This window comes from Mauremys reevesii, linkage group 10 (genome assembly GCF_016161935.1).
Source record: "Mauremys reevesii isolate NIE-2019 linkage group 10, ASM1616193v1, whole genome shotgun sequence".
NCBI lineage: Eukaryota > Metazoa > Chordata > Testudines > Geoemydidae > Mauremys > Mauremys reevesii.
The window spans coordinates 24,705,177-24,730,040 of NC_052632.1; the positions used below are offsets into that span (position 1 = coordinate 24,705,177).

A 24,864-nucleotide genomic window follows, 5' to 3' on the forward strand; every position below is an offset into this window, starting at 1 on the left:
TGCTCCTATCACTTCGATTAAGCCTCCTACATGTTTCATCAAGGAGTACCAGACGTGAAACAGCATGAAGATATTTAAGAAGCCAACTCAATTAAAAAGAGTTCCTCCCACAAGCATTCGTGTCTTGTGCATTGTTTGCCTGGACTGCTCAACTACCACAAAGCTTAAACTTGTTCTGCCAGGAAGTCATGGTACGAGGCTCAGGCTGCCGGCCCCTGCGCCCGGAGTCTGTAGGGACAGCTCTGTCCGCCATTACAGAATTTTTTTCTGAGAACCCCCTGATAGATTTTGTGAACCCCCAAGGGTTCATGAACCCCAGTTTGGGAACCATGTCTCTAAAACCTACTGGTACCTCTTCAAAACAATCCCTCCCTCATCAATAATCCTAACACCGCCCCCCCTCAGATCTGTTTGTCAATTTTGTTTTTAGATTGGGGACCTGCTGACAGAGGGAACGTTTAATTTTGCTGAACACAGAAAGGACAGTTAGCTTATGATACTATTCATTCATTCATTCATCATTCATGCCCATCACCCCAACCGGGGTATGGGCCGCCAACAACAGATCTCCATAGTCTTCTATCCTGGGCGATCTTGGTGTTCCCCTACAAACAGAATTTATGACTAGCTCTTGAGGCCCAGCATAAAAGGACAATGTATTACAAACTGGGAGACCCACGATTTCAAAAGCCTCAAACTTACTGAATGCATATCTCATTATCATTTTTAGGGCAAAGCATTTCTTAGTTCACAAATTTGTATGGGAAAAAGTGCTACAACAGCTTTCATATCTGAAGCTTCCCTGCATTCCCAACAGGAAGCAGCACTGCTATTTTTTAAATCATAACACCCACGAGCTACTGGAAAAAATATAGCTATCACTTTTGCCTACAAATTGATTTTTAAAGAAGGACTTAAATGCTTATCTCAGAAATGTGAGATGATTTAATATTTGTCAAGTTCTTGGCAATCCTCAAATAAAACATGCCTTTCAAAGAAACTAGAATGTGGGACAAAAAATCAACTCTACTTTACACTTTTAAAAAAAAAGAACTCTTACTGATCGTGTCTGTCTTCAGCATGGCTACTATCCACTTCATTTCTGGTACTCACTCTCCTGCTATTTTAGGCACGCCAGCCTTGATAATCAACCTTTTAGCAGTGCTTTCTTCCAGCCAAAAATTAAAATCCTTTACTGATATTAGTAGTTTGGAGGTCAAGAGGAGTCCATACTAATACATGGATCAGGTAGCAGGAGTGCTCTTTAGCAATATGTCTTATTATAAACAAGTGTGACTGCCACTGGCTTCAGAGAATAAATTCCAAAATAGCACTGAAACCCAGACATCATAGATGCTAACATAGTACACTGGCAGCAGACTTTAAACAGTTTGTTTAGATATCAGTTTCATGCGAGCTCGGACCCACTTCAGAAGAGACAGGGAAAGTAGATGCTTGAAAGCAAGAACTAATTTCTTAACAAGCAGAGAAACTCAAAGTTTCTGCTTGCCAACCCACAAGTGTATAAATCAACATAAAATACATCATTTTTTAAAAAAATTTTCCCCCCAATACCCAAGTTAAAAGCACACAAGGACACAAGACAGCTGGTAAACATTCTCGGACACAACCCTTAAAGGACTCGTACAATGATAAAGTGAGTCTTAATGAGAAAAGCTATTGGAAGAAAATAAGCTAATCACCCTGAAACCCAATACAATTAAACGTGTAAAATATATTCAGTCTCATCAGTTGGTTGAATACTTGAAGTTCATAAGTCTGAAGTCCAAGTTAACAGTGAGGCTTCTGGACATTTCTTCATTTACCATCATGAAGTGCATAAAATCTGCTTTTAAAAACTTATATTGAGGTTGGTTTGTCTAGCTGAACATGCTAGGATTGTTCTCAAAGTGCTCCAGTTAATCAAATCATTTCCAAAACAAAACCAAAAAAAATAACCCAACACCTGCACACTGGTTAATTACTACATTCTTCAGGGTAACTTTCTAAGAAGCTCTTGTGCAAGAGCTAAGTGTTCAAGTAAGGGATTTTCTCTACCAACTTTCCTTATTAAAATAAACATTTCAGTGCTTGTACCAGAGAAAGCAGAAACTCAACATGCTTACTTTTTCCTGCATAAATATTTGACCAGTTGCACATTAAACTAGTCTTCATACACAAGTCTATGGCTGTATGGGAGATGAGAAAGCGTATAGTTTTTATTGGAGAAACACAAGGTATCAACTGAAAACCGAAAAAAAGCCAAAAACAAAACAAACATGGATCTGGACTATTGCCACTTAAGAAAATAAGAGCTCAATGGATCCCTTTAAAAGGAACATTCTTTTTACTAAAACACCCAGACATCAATGTTCCTTATAAGTCTGACGAGAATGAACAACATTTCATGAGCCACCAAAGTGGCCCCAGATAATTCTTTGTAGTATGAAATGGAAACTATTTGGTTGATTTATACTTTAATCAAGAAAGTTCTACTACTGCAATTTGTTTAATAAAATGGTAATACACACCATTGAGAAATGGTAGTGGTAAAATTTCAAGATAGCAAAATTTGATTTATACAAATTTCAAAAAGGTTTACATAATTCACAACAGTTTTCATGAAAGTATAAAAGACAAAATCGAATTACAACAATACTTTAAAAATATTAATTCCATAGATACCATAAAGTTTTTATTCACTAATGAAATCATTCCTATTAGATATAAAATACAAGTTAATTTTACCTATACGGTAGCATGTACTTGAAAAGTATTTACTTTGGTTAGTTCGTCATAGATAGCAATGTCAACCCTAAAAACAATCTTTTAATTTGAGACATGAAAGGAATCTTTAACACTTGCTCCATTAGCTAATCTCTCATGCTTGTCAGTATTTATTAAAACCAGAAAAACCATTAAAAATGTCTATTTCCAAAACTACTGGATTGTAGAAATTGTATTTACTATATCTTGCCACACAGGCCTCTTGATGGCTTGTCTACATGGATAGTTAACAGGCGGCAAGCCAGGATGTAAATGTACAGCGCAACGGCTTGCCCTGCACTAACTAGACAAATGAACCCTGCTACTATATACCAAGTTCTATAGCATGCTCTGACATACTCCTATTTAGTATGTCAAAGTACACTACAGAACTTTGAGTGCATGGTAACAGGGCTTATACGACGACAGTGTGCAGCAGACTACTGCGCTGTACATTCACACCGTGGCTTGCCATGCACTAAGACATGGTCTACACACAAGGGTTAGTTTAGTTAGTTGGTTGAGTTGACACACATTAGTTGATGTGCGATGTGTAAGCCATATTAATAGCATGCACATGGGATGGCTGTCCCCTCTTTCAATTTGCATCATTCTGTACATGTCAAGGGTTTGGCACATAGTGAGCATGTGGTGTTCTTGGAGAGTATCCCATGGTCCTTTGCTTCACAGCTGAGCTTGATGAATCCTGGATTTTTTTCTCATTGCACACTGCGGGCTGTATAGCAAAAGCCAGGTAGAAGCCAGTGGTATTCTGGGACATGGGCTCAAATTAAAAAAAACAAAAAACAAAAAACAAAACCCTGATTGCGCTCTGTCCCATGCATTCTCTCTTTCTGGGTAAAACTAGCACCAGTTTCTAATTGCGGTGTGCCAGCATGAACCCAACAGTACTCTGCACTGCTGAGATTACACAGAGGCTGTCTGGGCTTCATTTGAGCTCTTAGAGGCAGGTGTTTTGGACTTTGTCTGCTGTACCACTGAGCAAATGATATGGCAGCAGCAGTGAAGGAATAAGCACAAGGATGACTCCAAGCAACTGCTACAACACAAAAGTTTTCCTGGAGTAGCTTTACATCATACAGTGCCAACTTTGGACTCAGGAAACAAGCAGCAACTGGTGGGAGAGGGTCGTTCTGCAGACCTGGGATGATCAGCAGTGGGGAGAAAATTTCAGGATTGCGGAGGCAACCTTGTGTGAGATGTGCTGAACTAGCCCCCAAGGTGCGGCGACAATGTACCACATGTGGTGCCCCATATCCATGGAGAAGAGGTTCACCATTACTATCTGAAAGCAGGCCTGAATGTTACCAGTGTAGAGAACCAATTCAGCATAGGGAGGTTGATTTTTTGGCCTCTGTCATGCAGCCGTGTAATACCTTGCATAAGGAACTGTTGCACTGGGTTATAAAGTTTTGTAATGCTCAGAAGACAGATGGCTTGCCCACATGGGGTTTCCCAAATTATATTGGGGCAACTGATGGTACTTGTATACCTATTATTTGCCCCCTACACCAGAACTTGGAGTAAGCAGTATTTCTCCATGGTGCTCCAAGACCTGGTTGACCACAGTGACAGGTTCACACACACAAATGCAGGGTGGACTGGAAAGGTCCACAATGCTAGGATCTTTCAGAACTCAGTTTTGTTTACCGGAATGAATAAAGGAAACTTTGCCTCTAGGATCACTATAGACATTAACTGTGTGGAGATGGTTCCACTTATCCTGAGCTACTCTACACTACACTGTTGGGAACGAAATTCATGCAGATTCAGCAGCGTGAAAGAAGAAACTAGAATGAGCTTCTCTACCTTCTTACTCAGAGCGCGCGCGAGCGGCGCGCGGCTCCGCGGGCTCTCTCGCTCTCTCTCCTCCTCCGGCCGCGTGGAGTACCGAGTTAGACGCTTCGGTTCGAAACGAACTACGTCTAGAGATCAGACGCGATAGTTCGAACTCCGAGCAGTCGAACTCGCCGTGTCGACCGTCCCGGTAAGTGTAAACGTACCCTGAGAGACCTAGCTTATCCTCGGTTTTCCTGACTAATGAAGCCATTCGGCAGGAGAATGTCTCCTGCTGACAAAGTGCTGTCCACCCCAGCACTTTTCCTCGTTAAAGCTTTTGTCATTCGGGGATGGGGGTGAGGTGTGTTTTTTCCACACCCCTGAATGACGAAAGTGCAGTGTAGAAAGCAGACTGAGGCTATGTATTTCCCCAGCAGACATGTGGAAAGTACAGAAAAATAAAAACAGACTGGGTTCTGCACTAAGCGCTGGTGTGGACAGTGTTACTACTGCCACTTGTTGGGGGTGGATTAATAAAGTCAACTTTTAAGAGCTCTCTCCTGTTGGCACTGAGCGGCTACACAGGAGATTGTACAGCGGCGCAGTTGCATGAGTACAGCTGTGCTACTGTAAGCTCTCTAGTGTAGACATACCCTTCGGACCCTTACGGGCATGCAATGCCCAAGTCTACCTCATGTAAACTGAGAATACTAAGCAAACTTTTTTTCCCCTCCTTGTTTCAATTTGCTGAATTTCACACAACTGAATGTTTTCATTACTTGAATATTCTGCAAGAGGGGAAACAGAGTACAGGCTGTGACTGTACCATACTGCCATTTTGAGCAGGCAAATGGTTGGAGTTTTGTTTGAGGAATTGGCCAGGCAGGACAAATGCGGGGAGGAAAAAGGAAAACCAGTGAATGGGAACATGCCCTCAGGGCCTGGGCTTGTAAACAGTCTATGATTGTAGCTTTAGCAGAAGGCAGAAGCAGACTGTCTAGGTGGTTCATCTGTCATTTTCAAAACATGTATGGGGTACTGAACAAATGAAGGGGGAAAGCATGGGTTGCAAGAAGCAAGGAAGAAGGAGCTGGAGACTCAGAAAGGCTCCTAGCTTACATCTGGCAAAAATGGTTAAAGCCATGGGATACCTGGACCAGGAGCTGGCACAGCAGTATTTATAACAAATTTTAAATATAGATATTTACAAGCTCAGGTTCCCAGTATAGGATCTGCCCTCTGATTCCCAAGCTGGGTTTCTTGCTAAGAATCAGGCTTGCTTCCCAGATGCCATCAGGCTCCTGAGGCCCAAAAAGATGCTGGGTTTCCAGGTAGAGCGCATCACTGTCCTTTTCATGTTCCTCTCCGATGACTCTTGCTGTTCTTCCTCAGGAGGGCTGTAGACTCAGTAGTAGTGCAATTGCATAATATCTTGTCCAGATCCTCAAAATATGGACAGGTTATATTTCCATCCTGGCATCCCTGGTTTTAATACAAGTTCTCCTGAGCCGTTTGCTCTTTATCTGGCATTGGTCGGCATCCCAGCTGTGACCCTTTCAAGACATCTGAATAGCAATGTCCACAAACATTTTTATTGCAGTGGCTGATCCCAAGAGCTTGTTGCACTGATGCTTCTCCCCAGACAGACAGTCATGAGATCTAGGGTCTCAGCATGGCTCTAAATGGCTGCTCGAGGCACATTGTAAAGGCTGCTGGAATATTGCTGTAATGCCAACATATTGGAATCCAGGAGCAAATGATCCAATGTTAGTACTGTGCCAGTTTTTAAAACAGAAGAGAGGACCATCCAGTCAGCTTGACCACAGAGCAGAGGGCACACAGGTAAACAGACAAGTAATGGATGCCTGCAAAGCAATGTGGGATAGCAGTTGGAGGACTGCCAAAACTAGTGTGCAGAAACATTGCATACACAAGAATAATTGACTGGATTAACTCAATTAGCATCAAACTTAGTACCCTTTTAAAGAAGACTCCAGAGATTGCGATAAATGCAGGATTATAAAATGCCTGTGCTAGATATATCATCATGAGATCCAGACACCAGAACCCTACTGCATTTTTTAGTGCAGGGTCATGTCAACATTCGGCATTTCTAGGTAATTGTCTTGTGTGTAACTTGACTGTGATACACATGACAGCTAGTCAGATTTAAAATCCTATTAACATTCACACAAGCTGAAACACCTACCATCAGATGGAAGGCTCTTATGCAACACATGTTGATAGATGAAACGCACCCTTGATAGTTGCTTCAAGAGCAAGGTATCAGCATAACATGCTTCAGCAATTTTACCATCTAACAGGCAGCAGTTAGTGAAGATAATTTGAGTCATCTAATTCCCACTTCTGAAGATATTTTAAGTGCACCAGCGCTCCATATAGACCAGAGCAAAAATAACATCTGTTTCTGCAATTATATATAGATATTACCTTTTATATAGAACTTATATTTTCCAATCATTTTCTTTTAAAGGTCATATTTAGTCCACAGTAATTTCTTCTCAACGTTCTTATTTGTTATTCCATTTAATGATTCTTACTTTGAGTATTTGTGCTTACAAGTTTACTATCCAAACAACCTCATTAAGATCTTGTTTACTGTGAAAGGTTTGCAAATCAGTTTATTTTCACAAGGGTTAGAGAGGGACAGAAGCCAGATATTACTTGAGCACACTTATGCACAATACAAACTAGTACAAGTCAGTAGTTAGCAATGTGAACAGTTTAGTCCTCAGTAATTCAAGTTCCCCTACTTTGACATGCAGATGTGTCAAATAAGCTATTGTGCAAAGAGCTAGGCCACCAGGTCTTAAAGTAGTATACAATGGAGGAATTAATCCAGAATTGGGCCTTCAATGTTCTACTGGCCAACACCCAAAACTCTATTCAGAAAATAGTGCCAAATCTTTGATTAGGCATAAACTAGAAAAGCTTTTTTCGTCAAGGCCCACTGGTCCTTTTCATAATTTTTTAAAGAGTATTTTAAGAACACTTACAACTGACTGGGTGCCAGTCCAAGTCCTTGCAGCTGACTGTGGGCTGGTCAAGGACTGTAGAACGAACCCCCACAGGACTTGTTCAATGAACAAGGAACACTTCAACTTTGCCTTCACTAACTAATCATATAGCAGCGTGTACATTTAAAAACAAACACAATTAAGAACCCTAGCAAACCACACTGCACACACAATTCTCCCCCTAGGGAAGAGAATGAATAAACCATGTCACAGATGTTAGTCACACGGTTTAATGTATTACTGGGAGGCACTCATATTACAGCGATGACGGCTGCGTAAGAACTTATTATAGGTGCGGTTGATAGCACCTCCTATTAAGATTGCCTGACGCTTCCCATAAAACCCTCTTTCAATTACTTTTAACTTGCTAAACTAACTGTTTGGGCTTAAGTTTTCTATGCTGTAACTGCCCCAGGCTTTTTAAAAGTTTCAGTTAAAACAGTAAGTGCTTTGCCCATTCTAAAAAAATTCTGGTGACCTTTCCTTTAAAAAGCTCTAGCATCCCCATGCCTGTGATCAGAGGCTTAAACTAGGTAGGGGGTGCCCTGTGTGTCAAAAATGCTTTTGCCATCCCCACAAAAAGCATGTCCACTGTTAACACAGCTCAGTCTCAGAAGTGGTGGTGAAGGGGGTTTACCTTGCAATTGCAGCTCTGGGCTGTTGCAGGCCAGGTTAAGCATCAGACCTGATAGAGAGTGTCTCTCCCCTGTGCTCTCAGTGCTCCCCAGCTGAGTTGAGACAGCATGGAGCACAAAGCTGCAGGATTCAAATGCAGAGGGGATAAGAAACAGACCTGGAGTGGGGGACTGGACTGGACCCTGGGGTAGAAGGGTAACTAGGTGTTACACTAGAAACTGGAACTGGGATGAGAATCTTTACTCTTGAGGCTTAAGACAGGCTAAGTGAGAATGGAACTTGGACAGGACCAGGGTCAGTGCCCACTAGAGCACATTCCCCTCCAGAGCCTGGAAATAGAATCCAGGATTTCTGAGTCTCACCATTCCAATGCTGTCAACAAGCATTGGGAAGCCACCTGGCAAAGAGGGTGTCCAATTCCCCTCTAGTGCTAGTCCACATAACAGTAGTAGGTTGTCATCCTGGTCAGTTATACCATTAGTTCAAGTGGCAGAGTTCTGTGTGGTTGAACTAAAGGTTCTAACTGTGCTGATGAGACATATGGTGTCAATATGATGCCATATAGGATTTATTTTTAGTCTGCTTTTTTAAACCTGGAAAATCAGACACAAAGTTATATTTTAAATCACACTAAGGAGGTTGCGAAATCAAGTGCACAAAAGTTCAGAAATGTCAGAATTAAAGTTGCCTGAGTAATCTTAATTCAGCCCCTTTGTGCTTACACAATACAGTTTCTAACAGAACCCCTGCTTCATTCATTACACAGGATGGGCCTGTTCTAGGAACAAATGAATGTTCTGTAGTAAAGGAGGCTGTTTGTGGAACATTGACTCATTTGTTGCAGAAGTTGGAAGGTGGGACGTGAAGGGGATTTCAGGAAAAGCAAGGACTGGCTCATAATTAAGGCAATTGACTGTTGCCCTGGAAAACTGGATTCTATTCACACCTCTCCAAAGAGTTCCTAGGTGATGCTAGGCAAGTCACTTAAATCAGGAGATCACTGGTGGTCACTAATTGTGTATTCTTTATTTTCTGGGTCCCTGACATGGGATCTTGAGATCTGATTTGCAGAAGTGTTGAGCAATCACAGCTGCAATTGAAGCCAATGGAGCTGTGCTTTGAACATATTAAAGGCTGTAATGATAAGAACTAAAAAAAAACCACAGGTCCTAGGCATCTCAAACTGGGCACCCAAAATTAGTGGATGTTTTGACCTTAATCTCTGTGCTTAAACTCTGCATCTGTAAAATGGGGACAAGATCTCACCTCACAAGGGTGTTGTGAAGAAAAAAAATTAGTGTTTGTAAAGCACTCATATTATAGGAACAAATAGATAACTTAAAAACAGTAACAAGTCATCAGGACCAGATGGTATTCACTTAAGAGTTCTGGTGGAACTCAAAACAGAAAATTGCAGATCTACTGTGGTAGGTAAGCTACTGCTTAAATAAGCAAATCTAACACCGAAGTTTTTTTAAAAAGCTCCCGATTCAATCATGGCAATTACAGGCTGGTAAGTCTAACTTCAGGACCAGGCAAATTGGTTGAAATTATAGTAAAAGAATTATCTATAGTAAGCAGAATTATCAGACAGATTCACATAATATGTTGGGGAAGAGTCAACATGGCTTTTATAAAGCCTCACTAATCTATTAAAATTCTTGGGGGGGAGGGGGAGTCAACAAATATGGACAAGGGTGATCCAGTGGATATAATGTACTTGATTCAGAAAACCTTTGACAAGGTCTCACCAAAGGTTCTTACGCAAAGTAAGCCATCATGGGATAAGAGGGAAGGTCCTCATGGATCAGTAACTGGTTAAAGGATAGAAAACAAAGGGTAGGAATAAACTGTCAGTTTTCACAAGGGAAATTGGAAATAGCAGGGTTCCCCCAAATCTGTACTGGACCAGTACTGGTCAACATATTCATAAATGATCTGGAAAACGGGGTAAACAGTCAGGTGGCAAAGTTAGAAGATGATACAAAATTACTCAAGATAGTTAAGTCCAAAGCCGATTGTGAAGAGTTTCAAAGGAAACTCAATGTTGATAAATGCAAAGTAATACACATTGGAAAATATAATCCCAACTATATGTACAAAATGATGGGTCCTAAAATTAATGGTTACCATTTAAAAAAAAAAAGATGATGATCTTAGACTGTCTGAAAACATTGGCTCAATGTACAGCAGTAGTCAAAAAAAAGGCTAACAATGTCAGGAAACATTAGGAAAGGGATAGATAAGGCAAATGCCATAATGCCACTATATAAATCCATGGCATGTTCACCTTGAATACTGTGTGCAGTTCTGGACATCCCATCTCAAAAAGGATATATTAGAATTGGAAAATGTACAGAGAAATGCAAAAAAATGATTAGGGATATAGAACTGCTTCCATATGAGGAGAGAAAAAATATTGGCACTGTTCAGTTTAGAAAAGAGATTAATAGGTCTATAAAATCATGAATGGTGTGGAGAAAGTAAGTGTTATTTACCCCTTCACAAAACACAAGAACTAGGGGTCATCCAATGCAATTAATAGGCAACAGGTTTAAAATAAACATAAGTACTTCTTCATTCAACACAGTCAACCTGTGGAAGTAATTACCAGAGGATACCATGAAAGTCAAAAGTATAAATAAATTTAAAAAAGAATGAGATAAGTTCATGGAGGATAGGACCATCAAGGACCAAGATTGTCAGGAATACAACCACATGCTCCAGGTGTCCCTATACCTGGAACTACCAAAAGCTGGACTGGACAACAGGGGATGGATCACTCAACAACGCTGTTCTGTTCATTCCCTCTGAGGCATCTGACAATGGCCAGTGCAACAAGACAAGATACTGGGCTAGATGGACCATTCATCTGACAATATGGCCATTCTTAGGCCTGGTCTACACTAGGACTTTAATTAGAATTTAGCAGCGTTAATTCGAATTAACCGTGCACCCGTCCACACCAGGAAGCCATTTAATTCGACATAGAGGGCTCTTTAGTTCGAATTCTGTACTCCTCCCCGACGAGGGGAGTAGCGCTAAATTCGACATGGCTATGTCGAATTACGCTAGGTGTGGATGCAAATCGAACTTAGTAGCTCCGGGAGCTATCCCACAGTGCACCACTCTGTTGACGCTCTGGACAGCAGTCCGAGCTTCGATGTTCTGACCAGCCACACAGGAAAAGCCCCAGGAAAATTTGAATTCCTTTTCTTGTCTGGACAGTTTGAATCTCATTTCGTGGTTGGACATCGGGGCGAGCTCAGCAGCACCGGCAGCGATGCAGAGCTCTCCAGCAGAGGAGTTCATGTAATCTCTGAATAGAAAGAGGGACCCAGCATAGAGTGACCGGGAAGTCTTGGATCTGATCGGTGTGTGGGGCGAGGAGTCTGTGCTTTCGGAGCTGCGCTCCAAAAAACAGAATGCAAAGACCTACGAGAAGGTCTCCAAAGCCATGAGAGACAGAGGATACAGGCGGGATGCAACGCAGCGCGAAAATCAAGGACCCCAGACAAGGCTACCAAAAAATCAAAGTGGCAAACAGACGCTACGGAGCCTGCCACCACTGCCCCACCAGTGACCATGGACTCTGACGATGGAACAGTGTCGACGGCCAGTTCCTCGGCGATGTTCACGGACGGGGAAGATGAGGAAGGGTTTGTGGAGGACGAGGCAGGCGACAGCGCTTACAACGCTGGTTTCCCTGACAGCCAGGATCTCTTCATCACCGTCACGGAGATCCCCTACCAACCCTCCCCGGCCGTTAACCCGGACCCTGAATCAGGGGAAGGAGCAGTCGGTAAGTGCTTTAAACATGTAAACTTTTATTATTAATGGAACAGGAATCTGAAGTATGTGAAAAGGAGGTCTCTATATATATGGGGATAGAACAGAAATCCTGCTGGGAGATGTCCATGAAGCTCTCCTGGAGGTAATCGAAAAGCCTTCGCAGGAGGTTCCTGGGGAGAGCTGCCTTATTGGGTGCTCCGAGGCAGCACACTTTTCCGCACCAGGCTTTCATGAGGTACTCAGGGAGCATTGCCTCCCCGAGCATGGCTGCATAGGGCCCTCGTCTGTGCTGGCTTTCACGCAGCATGCGCTCTCTATCTCCTTCAGTGACCGTCCTCAGGGTGATCTCGCTCGGAGACTCCTGCATCTAATTACGGGAATTACTGTAATGTTACGCCTGGTCCAAAGTATTTTTAAAAAATCTCCGGACAGACGGTGTAGCAGAGACGCAGCACGCTGCTGCGTGACAAGTGTAACGGAAAGCCAAAGAATCAAATGGACGCTCATGGAGGGAGGGGGGACTGAGGATGCAAGGTATCCCACAGTTCCTGCAGTCTCTGAAAAGCATTTGCATTCTTGGCTGATCTCCCAATACCTGTACGGTCAAACACATTGTCCGCGGCGGTTCAGGGCATAGCTCGTCAATGTACCCCCCTCCCCCAGAAGGAAAGGAAAAAAAATCGTCTCTTGACTCTTTTAAATGTCACCCTATGTGTACTGAATGCTGCTGGTAGACGCGATGCTGCGGCACTGTACTGTAGCATCCTCCCCCCCACCCTTATGGGTGGCTGACGGTGCAATATGACTGATATCCGTCGTCATCATCATCAGCCTTGCTGTAGATGGTGTAGTGCAATACGACTGGTACCCGTCCTCGTCATCAGCCCATAAGTAGACGGCCTGCTAACCGTCTTCATCATAGCAACAGGGGGCTGAGCTCCATCAGCCCCCGCCCTTCATGTGTAAAGAAAAGATTCTGTACTGCCTGGACTGTCATAGCAGCAGGATGCTGTTTTCCTCTCCCACACACTGCTTAATGTCCTGTCTGGACAATCATAGCAGCTGGAGGCTGCCTTCCCCTTATTTCATTTCAGTAACAAGTCACTGTTTCTTATTCCTGCATTCTGTATTACTTCAGCACACAAATCAGGGGACACTGCAATGGTAGCCCGGGAAGGCTGGGGGAGGAGGGAAGCAACAGGTGGGGTTGTTGCAGGAGCAGACCCTGTGAATGCCATGCAGCTCATCATTCCTGCATAATCTGACACGGAGCAGCTGTGCTCTCTGGTTCTCTGAAACACTGGATCTCTACTACACTAGCCCCATATTCTATGCAGGAATTATTCTATTTTTAGATCCCATAAAGGAGGGATTGACTCGGGGAGTCATTCCCAGTTTTGTCTTTTGCGCCCCCGGCTGATCTCGGCCAGGGGCACCTATGACAGCAGCAGAAGGTATAATGCAATATGACTGGTAACCATCATCACCTTGCCAATTTACAATGGCATGGTAGATGGTACAGTATGGCTGATAACCATCTCTGCTGTCATGCAAAAGCAAATGAATGCTGCTGTGTAGCGCTGCTGAATCGCCTCTGTCCGCGGCATCTAGTACACATACGGTGACAGTGACAAAAGGCAAAACAGGCTCCATGGTTGCCACGCTATGGCGTATGCCAGGGCAATCCAGGGAAAACGGGCTCGAAATGATTGTCTGGCTTTGCTTTCCCGGAGGAAGGAATGACTGACTACATTTACCCAGAACCACCCACGACAATGAAATTTGCACCATCAGGCACTGGGATCTCAACCCAGAAGTGCAAGGGTCAGGGGACTCTGCGATGGGGTAGAACAGGGGCAAAGTTTATGCTTTCAGGATTGCCTGCGGCAGGAGTGTGTTGGAAGTGGGGGAAGCGGGGTGGACGGGATATGTAACTGCAGATGCTAGTCAACAGTAACTTGGTAAAGAAACAGGGGTAGGTTCAGCTTCTCTGTAAAGAAACTGAACAGTCATAGGTCACGCTGCTCGCTGGTACTTGAAGAGTTCCTTGTCGCTGTGCAAGGCGCCTGCACAGAGCTTCACGAGCCAGGGCATTAGTGGGTAGGCTGGGTCCCCGAGGATCACTATAGGCATCTGCACATCCCTAAGAGTTATTTTGTGGTCCGGGAAGAAACTACCTTCCTGCAGGCGTCTAAACAGACCAGAGTTCCTGAAAACACGCGCGTCATGAACCTTGCCCGGCCACCCGACGTTGATGTTGGTAAAACGTCCCCCATGGTCCACCAGTGCTCGCAGCACCATTGAAAAGTAGTCCGATTTCTCAGCAGCTGACTGTGGAAGAGGTGGACGATAAGGTGTGAGGAGTTGACAACGGCCATAACTGCAGCGGGCTCCGTGCTCGCAGTGCTGTGGCGCCCGCGCTGTCACTGAGCAGAAAAGTGCATGAACAGATTGCCAACAGGCGCTTTCGGGGAGGGAGGGAGGGCGTGATTGACGGTTCAATGATGACAGTTACCCAAAACCACCCTCGACACATTTTCCCCCCCAGAATGCATTGGGGGGAAATCCCAGAATTCCAATGGGCAGCGGGGAGTGCAGGAACTGTGGGATAGCTTCCCACAGTGCACCGCTTCCAAATTCGACGCTGGACCCGTTACTGTGGACTCACACAGTCGAATTAGTGTATTTAGTGTGGATACACAAATTCGACTTCATAAGGTCGATTCCACAAATTCAACTTAAGTTGATTCGAAATAGGGTATGTCTACACTACAAGACTAACAGTCTTATAGAGATGGCACCATAGAAAAGCCAAAAGGGAATTAATAATTCTGCCTTGAGAGTAGTGTCTGAATCGCAAGCAGTAAATGAAGCATGGGGCCATATATTAACAGTGAGAATAAAACAAAAATACTGAATAGGTACTCATTGAACAAGCAGTTTGTTCTATGCACTGAATGAGGCAAAAATCCAGTAGGGAGGTAAAAATAGTATGTGATCATGTAGTAACGCTATTATAATGCATATGCACAACAAGGCCAAATTAAAGTTACAACGGCAAACAATTCTGATATTTCCTAACTTCTGAATAACTGACTTTGCAACCTTAATGTTATTTTTAAAACGTAGCTTTTTGTATGTAATGTAGAACAAAAATAGAAATTTGATTTATTTTCTTCCTGTGTTCCTATTGTAGAGCAGCTACATTTTAGTTTTAATATGGCCTAACAGGAGTCCTTTTGATGAATGCTTGTCTGTAGCCTCATCCAGAATTACTCCTCTCAAGCATCATGTTCACTCTGATACCCTTTTAAAATTCATAGTTTCTCAGGATCTTGCATATATGGATTTCAGCTTTTTCAAATAAAGTCTACATTTTATATAATGTATAGAAACAAGGTAGGTGAGTTACTCTCTCTTAATGGGCTAACTTCTATGGATGAAAGAGACAAGCTTTTGAGCTAGAGAGAGCTCTTCAGGAAACCTTGTCTTTTTCACCCACGTAAGTCAGCCCAATAAGAGGTATTACCTCATGCACCTGGTCACAGAGAATTTCTCATTTACCCTAAAGCTCCTTGATGAAAAGTGAATGATGTAAATATCTGTAACTGGGTATGATTATAGATAATAATTCATAAAGCAACACCAAAATAAGCTGTAAGCATTTCATGGGCTGCATTCCCAAAGCAGAACTCTTTGGGCATCATAGAGATTTTAGAAGCAAGTTCATTTGAAATAAAGAACACTTAACAGGAATGGAGGGCAATCCTTCAGAGTGGGGTAGAAAATTGCTGTAAACAAATGACTCGTTTGGAGGGTGGCAGTCACAATTTCACTTGCTTGATCAACCTGTGAAACTCTTTGGCTTTTGGAGGGAAACTAAGACCTGTGCTGAAGTGTAGCACAGAACTCTGAGCCCAGGGCAAGGGGAGAGCTAAGGTAGCTTTAATTCTGAGCTGTTTTAGGGGCTGGATGGGCCCTCAGTGTAACAGACAGGCCTCCAAGACTGTTCAGGTCCCAGCAGCCTGCCTGGGCTGTCCTATAGGCTGCAGTGCTGCCCAGAATCTCTGTAGTAGTTAGAGCCACAGTCCTGCTCTAGATATTTCCCCTCCCCTCCTCTCCCTTTGCCCTGCCTTCCAAGCTAGAGTTTTTAAGTCCTCTTAATAAAATGTGCATCTTTACACAACGAATTTAACACTGAATTGCTGCCTCTTACATCTTGAACTGGAACATAATTTAAATTATTTCACAAAACTGTAAGAATGTTTTTGATAAATACTTTGGAAAATTTATTTTGCAACCTCCCTCAAAACTATCCATAGTGCACCTGACTACACCGATTATGTGCAAACTGTTGGGGGGGACTGGATAACTCATTATTGATAATGGAATACTAATCCTTTATCAAATACAACACAGCCTGAATTGATAGTGGCTTAAAAGTCATCATCATTGTGCTGTTTTATGGCCTAATTTAATTTTTAAAACCATAGGTATTACTTTGAACAGTAAGTAGGTAGATTTCAGTTACTGAAACCAGTTTTCTTTTATTAAGGGACACCCATAGTAGTGGGTCCTGTGGCAATAAATGGAGAGCATAAAATACTAGCTATAATTTATCCTAGATGAGTTAGTGGCTTACAGGACATTTAACATTTTAGTAATTTATTTCTAGGGTCAGTTCCCTATTAGTTCTTTATAAATAAAAGTTCATGGGTAACTAGATTTGATTTTGACAAATAGGGAGGAACTGGTTGAGAATTTGAAAGTGGAAGGCAGCTTGGACGAAAGTGATCATGAAGTGAGGAGTTCATGATTCTAAAGAATGGTAGAGGAGAGAGAACAGCAAAATAAAGACAATGGATTTCAAGGCAGCAGACTTTAGCAAACTCAAGGAGTTGGTAGGTAAGGTCCCATGGGAAGCAAGTCTAAGGGGAAAAATAGAAGACAGTTGGCAGTTTTTCAAAAAAGAGACATTAAGGGCACAAGAGCAAACTATCCCACTGCATAGGAAAGATAGGGAGTATGGCAAGAGACCATCCTGGCTTATCCAACAGATCTTCAATGATCGGAAAAAAAGAGTCCTACAAAATACCTACAAAAAGTGGAAACTAGGTCAAATTACAAAGTATTAATATAAACAAATAACACAAGCATATAGGGACAAAATTAGAAAGGCCAAGGCACAAAACGAGATCAAACTAGCCAGAGACATAAAGGGTAACAAGAAAACATTTTACAAATATATTAGAAGCAAGAGGAAGACCAAGGACACGGTAGGCCCGTTACTCAATGAGGGTGAAAAAAATAACAGAAAATGTGGAAGTGACAGAGGTGCTTAATGACTTTTGTTTCAAGTTTCACCAAGAAGGTTGGTGGTGACTGGACGTCTAACATAGTGAATGCCAGTGAAAATGAAGTAGGATCAGAAGAGGCTAAAATAGAGAAAGAACAATTAAAAATTACTTAGACAAATGAGGTGTCTTCCAGTAACCAGGCCCTGATGAAATGCATCCTTAAATACTCAAGGAGCTGACTGAGGAGATATCTGGGCCATTAGCGATTATCTTCGGGAAATCATGGAAGACTGGAGAGATTCCAGAAGATTGGAAAAGGGCAAATATAGCATCCATCTCTGAAAAGGGAAATAAGGACAACCCAGGAAATTACAGACCAGTCAGCTTAACTTCTGTACCCGGACAGAAAATGGAGCAAATAATTAAGAAATCAATTTGCAAACATCTAGAAGATAATAAGGTGATAAGTAACAGTCAGCATGGATTTGTTAAAAAAAATAATAGTGTCAAACCAACCTGATAGCTTTCTTTGACAGGGTAACAAGCCTTATGGATTTGAGGGGGGTGGTGGTGCCCGCAAAGAAGCGGTAGACCTGGTATATCTTGATTTTAGTAAAGCTTTTGATACGGTCTTGCATAACCCTCTCAAACTAGGGAAATGCAACCTAGATGGAGCTACTATAAGGTGGGTGCAAAACTGGTTGGAAAAAACTGTTCCCAGAGAGTAATCATCAGTGGTTCACAGTCATGCTGGAAGGGCATAACAAATGGGGTTCCACAGGGATTGGTTCTGGGTCCAGTTCTGTTCAATATCTTCATCAATTATTTAGATAATGGCATACAGAGTAACTTCTAAAGTTTGTGGACGATACCAAGCTGGGAGGGGTTGCAAGTGCTTTGGAGGATAGGATTAAAATTCAAAATGATCTGACAAACTGGAGAAATGGTCTGAAGTAAATAGGATGAAATTCAATAAGGACAAATGCAAAGTACTCCACTTACAAAGGAACAATCAGTTGCACACATACAAAATGGGAAATGTCTGCCTAGGAAGGAGTATTGCGGAAAGGGATCTGGGGGTCATAGTTCAATGAGAGTCAACAGCGTAATGCTGCTGGGGAAAAAAAATAAAACATGAACATCATTCTGGGATGTATTAGCAGGAGTGTTATAAGCAAGACACGAGAAGTAATTCTTCCGCTCTACTCTGATTAGATCTCAACTGGAGTATTGTGTCCAGTTCTGGGCACCACATTTCAGGAAGGATGTGGACAAATTGAAGAGTCCAGAGAAGAGCAACAAAAGTGATTAAAGGTCTAGAAAACCTGACCTATGAGGGATGATTGAAAAAATTGGGTTTGTTTAGTCCGGAGAAGAGAAGACTGAGAGGGGAAATGATAAGTTTTCAAATATGTAAAAGGTTGTTACAAGGAGGAAGAAAATTTGTTTTTCTTAACCTCCAAGGATAGGACAAGAAGCAATGGGCTTAAATTGCAGCAAGGGAGGTTTAGGTTGGACATTAGGAAAAACTTCCTAATTGTCAGGGTGGTTAAGCACTGGAATAAATTGCCTAGGGAAGTTGTGGAATCTCCATCATTGTGTAACCTGCTCTTAAAAATCCCCAAACACCTGTCAAGAATGGTCTAGATAATACTTAGTCCTGCCACGAGTGCAGGGGACTGGACTAGATGTCCTCTCAAGGTCCCTTTCAGTTCTACAAGCACATTAGGATTTTGAAGACATCAGGTGGCTAAGGTAATAACATTTTGCTTTAGCTCCAATAGTATGTGAAATATTCATGCTGTAAAGAAAAGTTACAAACAGTTCAGAGCTGCAGGCTCTGTGGATTAGCTAGAAACAGGCACATATGTTTTAGAGACTGATCTGAAAGTGAGTGATGATGCATTATTTATCAGCTTCCCTCACAAGGTAGTTACCAGCTCTTCATCTAGAATTTAGAGTTATTGGTGCTAGTTTTGGCAATGAGAAACTAATTCAGACTCCTTTTTACTCTTGGTGGATTCTGCATGCCCCCCCGCCCCACAGAATTCCTGTGATTCCCTGCAGAAAAATGACAGGGAACATCCGCACAGCAGTTAAACAGCCCCATAGCCCAAGCCAGCTGACATGAGCAAACCACGGCTGCTTAATTGCACCAGAGACACACCCTTATAGGCCACTACTAGACTGGAGGGAGAAATTAAAGAACAAGGAGTATAAGGCAAAGTGATAAAAAAAGACCACAAAACACCCTGAAAACAATAGATAACATTGAATTTAGGGGCAAAGCTTAGAAATGAAGAGGAACATTGGTGAAAATACAATATAGGAGCTGGCTGTAAGAGGACTGTGAAAGGCTACAATTAGCATAATCTTTTTGGTATAAAAGGTTTTAATTCTTTCTAGCTGGAGTCACCATAATGACAAGATCTTAGCTTTTCAAAGGGAGCAGATCTTCAATTCTCCTTTAATGCTTGAGAGCGCACTATGAATCACGCCACACCTCAACATTTAGAATTTATTTCCAAGATATGCAAAATTGTTAATTATGTTCTTTAATACTTCCTAGTAAGTTAACATAGGGGATCCTGTTATCTTAATAGCTTAAAAAATTGTGAAAGTAAATGTGTGGGCTAGGCTCACAATTAAGTCAAAACATGCAAATCTCTTTGATAAAACAAGCTACATAAGATTGTTCACCACACAGTGGTTTCTGCAAGTCTTCTCCCCACCAAAAGTCAAGCACTTCGTCTTGTCTTAAAATAGAGCTGTGTGTCTGATCATTTAACTTTCTAGAGCTAAGATTAATATGTTTAAACTTCTGACAGTTATCTATATCTAGTGTTTTTGCCCCAAGTTGAAGCAGTTTATTGGGAGGCAGTGCCATAACCTGTAATACACCTTTTTAGGGTCTGAACAGACTTCAGTCTCTAGTGCTGTTGACCCAGCACCTTATAAAAGTACTGAAACATTTCTAAACTTGAAGAAAAACCATGATCTTGCATCCACTCATGATAAAAATTTTGATAAAAGTTTGCCTGATTAGTAATCTGAAAAGAAATCATAAAGCAAACTCTTTGGTTTGTTAACTTACTGGCAAATTTCAGGGATAAAGTTCACATTAACTTAACATGCTTTGCTTTATAGACAAGTCAAACCAGAGGCAGAGCAAGAGCATGGGGGAGGGGGGGAGGAAGAAAGGATGTTGTAACAAAAGCTCCAAGCAGGAATAGATTACATCTGGTTTGAGCAGAGATGAGACAAAAATGGTAGATTAAATGGGAAAAGGCTAATCACCAAGTTTTTACTAAGTTTAGCTAAAGGCCATGACACATTTAACATTAAAATGCACTAATTAGCTCTGACTTCCAATAAAAATGCCCCTCCCCCCCAAGTCAATGGGAGGGGAAATGTTGACTGGACTGTAGGGAATATAACAGTGTCTGGAGAGCACAGGGGAGATGCAAAAGTGTATGCATCACCTGTGGCAAGATAGGGGCTGCCCTCCCCTTAAGGGCAGACTTCCAGGGGGGAGTGGGGGAGGAGGAGAAGACGGGACCAGGCTAGCTGAATGGCTTTTGTGTCACCCCATCCACCAATTTAAATTCTCCCAGACTTTTTTGAAAAGTCTCTTGCTCCTGCTTGCTGCCCCACCCTGCCTCCCCTTAATTTTAGTTAAGAACAGTGTTTTTAAGATGCCGAAGGTTTGAGCAACTGCCTATTTTGTGACAGGAAAGGAATTTTTCCCCATTGAGGCCAAACTGGCAAAGATCTGGTAGGGTTTTTTGTGTTCCTTGCAGCATCATGTAGGGAATGTTGGATTGAAAACAATCAGACTTGAAAGTTTAACATTAGCAAAGTTAAGACCATTTAGCTTATCACAAGTTGTGGCTGGTGTCCCCTGCAAATAAAGGCTAGAAGGGCCAGTTCCCAGAGGTATATGAGACCTGGGATTCTGCTGGTGGACTGTGTGTCTTAAGAGCAGAGGAGACCTGAAGTCTTCCCAGACTGAGGTTCCCTCTTAATAACCTTTCCCTTCCCACACAGAGTGGGGAAGGAGAAAGGATTCAACAGTGAGTTGAGTTCTAAGAGTGGGCCAAGGAGTGTCTACTTTGAGTTACTGGTTATATAGTGGTAGCTCTGAAACCCCACACTGGAACCAGTTAAATTCCAGGTACAAGTACAGCATGGGCACATAGCACCCCTCACCAGTATTAAATAAAGTCACAGTTTGCTGCTTATATCCATCCCATGCATCTGTCGTTTGCTTGCCTGTGTGTCTTGATCAACATGAGTCTCCTAAGAGATAGGACTTCATGCTTTAGTCTGATGCTCCATGCAGCTTAAGACTGACATAGTTGCTACAAGAACTTCAGAAGCATTTACCCCCCGCCCCTCCAAGTAAAACTCACTATGGAATACTGAGAGGTTTTGGTTACCAGCACACTCTTGTTCAGAGGGGTCTGAGTGTTCAAATTGAAAGTTTCCTTCACACAAGACTAGCTGTACAAAAGCTTTCATGAGCTCTAAAGTGTGAGTTTTAAGGTTTTTTGCTCTAGTAAGTGTTGCAAAATTTCATTCACCAAACCTGGAACTCTGGCAAAATCAGTAAAGTAAAAGTAAAAAAAGGGAAGTATTAACATTATCCTCATACATCTTAAAATGTACCTTAAAATTTCTAATACAGAATTATACTTAATTACTGGAGATAGACTTCCCATTTAGTTACCAGGTTCACACATTCAAAGTAAAAATGGTTCTGATCTGGAAGGAATAGTTAACCTCATGGCTGCCAGTGGCATACCATAATACCACAAATTGGGAATATGCCTTTATAAGAGACCAGGTAACTTTTTCTATCCCTCTGCCTATTTCCACCCCTTCAAAAAGCCTAATTCATGATATGAACAATTTAAAATTAGTTCAACGCTTCCGCTACAGAATAATTTCCACCCCAACAAAGAGGCATATGAACTAAAATAATAAGTCAGCAAGTCAAGGCCAAACACCTTGATATTGCAGTCAGGGTATTTAATCCTCTCCTCTCCTCCACATGCATTGCACAACTTACTGCAAGGTTCCCTTGGTAAATTTCAAATAAAGATGAATAGAGAGACATGGTCCAGCCATCCTCCCACACTTTTCAGCTAAAATAGCTTAAGGCCTGCTGTCACAGAAGTGAAATTTCTTACTAAATTTTAAAAACACAGATTTGACTTAAGCCGTTGATTATGGAAAGCAAGAAACCTGATACTATGTGGCTGAAGGCTAGTAGCTAGGCACGTAAAAAAAGAATGCATAGACCTTTCACTGCTTCAGACACTGGAGTCTCTAACCAAAGTACTGATTTAATTTCATGACTGCTCTGCACAGATAGTTGACATTACTAAATGCTACTCCCATATCAGCTTGTTAAATTTGAACCCAGACTCAGCATATCAGTATACTAACTCAGACTAACTGGAGTCAAGAGAAATATTTTGGGAGTTGTTTTTAAATGAGTCACAATACCCCCACTATAATTAGATTTACTATATAATTAACAAACTATTACAGTATAAATCTATTATATTTTTTAAAAAGACTGCTATGATACATGTATTACTGTCTAAAGATTTTCTTCTAACAGGTTGCTGAATTACTACAAAGTCAATTCAATCTGCTCTTTTTGCTTATTTTGGTAAGCTATTTTACAGAACTGTTTGTAAAAGCTCATTTTGTAAAACGTCAAGGGTCAATTGAGGGGGGTCTTTGTGCATATTGTCTTACACAAAGGATCTGAAACTCATTAACTGCTGCAAATCATATTTAGTGTCCAGTTTTCAAAAGGCAGCCATCATTCTGTTTTGCATGCACAAATGCAGGTAATTCGCATGTGCATGAAAAGTGTGTTCACAACAGTGAGCACGATTTGAAAGACCATTCAGCCCCTTTGAAATTTAGCTGTCCAGGATCATGTTTCTAGGTTTTAACCATGAAACTTAATACCCACTGCTAGAAAAAGGGGGAAAACAAAACAAAACCCACACCACACCCACCAAAGCCAAAACCCACACACTTCAGTAATAGACATACACTACCTGCTACACAGTGCTTCAAAGGTTGCCAGAATCATAGGAGGGGTTAATCCAGGAACATGTCTGCCAAGAAACTCAATTTCAAATTATTTTCTTTAGAAGACTGAAGTTTGCCTGGAATTTTTACTCAAGCATTTGTTTTCATAGACTGGGCTTCTAATTTGAATTTGCAACAATTTAATTTGCTTTACATTTTTAGACAAGCACAACAGCTGTAAGTCGAAAACCGTAAGAAGCACTTTAAAGCACTATGATTAAACAGTTTTTCCATCTTCTTAATGGACTTTCTATAAATGAGCAGGTTCAGACTACTACATATTAGGGAATACTTCACAACCACAATACCACTGCAATTTAAGTAAGAGTTTGCTTACTGATTTACAGTTTTCCAGGACAATCTAGTACAGCCTTTTTTCCAAAAGTACATACTCCAAAGAGTACGCACTGATAACTTATGATCCACTGCGATGATTTTTCTGTCAAAGTTTAAAATTCAGACCAATATTTTAAGGTTTTTTTGTTACTGTTTTTAAAATAAAAAAAGGTACTGAGACAGTGATTTTAATAAAGAAAACAAACAAACTCTAGTCAGGCAATATTTTCACTGAAAGAACTAAAATCTGCAGGATAGGACTTCGAGGTAATACTACAGCAACTCTCCAGATTAGTGTTAACTGCAGATCACTTGCAACTCCCCTTTCATTTGTATTAGCAAGGTGGTAAAATAGTAGAAAGTGTCACTTCACTAAGGCTAGTGTGTACTTAAAACTTTAATAATGTTTGTAAAAATGCCTAGTTGTTGCATTGCTGTCCATTTTTATTCATAATTAAGAGCACTATGCGAGTCTGAAATTTTGCAAGAATTTCAGAATGACTTTCAAGAACAAAGGATCATTTAAACAAGTTTATAAACCTACTTTTCTTGTGGCGTTGACTGTCATTAACAACAAATATAAATTGCATCACTAGTTAACACAAGAGGGACAAATTTCTCAAGTTTAGTTCAAAAGGAGTTTTATTACTCAAAAAAGTTAAGACTACTAAACTCAAGAACTAATTTGAACAGCAATCTTGTTGGAAAAGATATTAAGTTACAGTGTAAAGCTTGGGCTGAACTAGTAGCTAGAATAAAAAGACGAGGAAACGCTTAAAATTCCTGTGGCTCAGGGTGTATACAGATATAAATGGTATTTTACAGTTGCTCTACTCAAAATCTACTTATAATTAAATTCTCTACACAGCAAGTTACGGCAAAAACATTTTTAAGAAAACATATATAAAGTAAATCAAAGATTATAAAGTAACCTATTCATTCTTAGGCATTTTAAAATCTAGATATTTCAGCAAAAAATAATTCTGTTGTGGATTATGCTATACAGTTGAAGTTTTAGATCAAATTTGATTTTAAGTCGAGGAGAACTTCAATATCTAGACTATATAATAAGGCAAACCATTTAT

At 41.4% G+C, this 24,864-nt stretch overlaps 1 protein-coding gene across 6 annotated transcripts in view; it reads right to left on the bottom strand.

Moving 5' to 3' along the window:
- The window catches only part of NEDD4 (NEDD4 E3 ubiquitin protein ligase), a 105,398-nt gene that overhangs the window by 43,444 nt on the left and 37,090 nt on the right, over nucleotides 1-24,864 (bottom strand). For 2 of the 6 annotated variants that reach the window (XM_039490107.1, XM_039490106.1), the window contains exon 2: nucleotides 7,978-7,999. The exons of the other annotated variants lie outside the window; for them this stretch is intronic. In XM_039490107.1, the coding sequence (XP_039346041.1) occupies nucleotides 7,978-7,999 (22 nt within the window). The remainder of the gene's footprint in view (nucleotides 1-7,977; nucleotides 8,000-24,864) is intronic. 6 annotated transcript variants of the gene reach the window in all.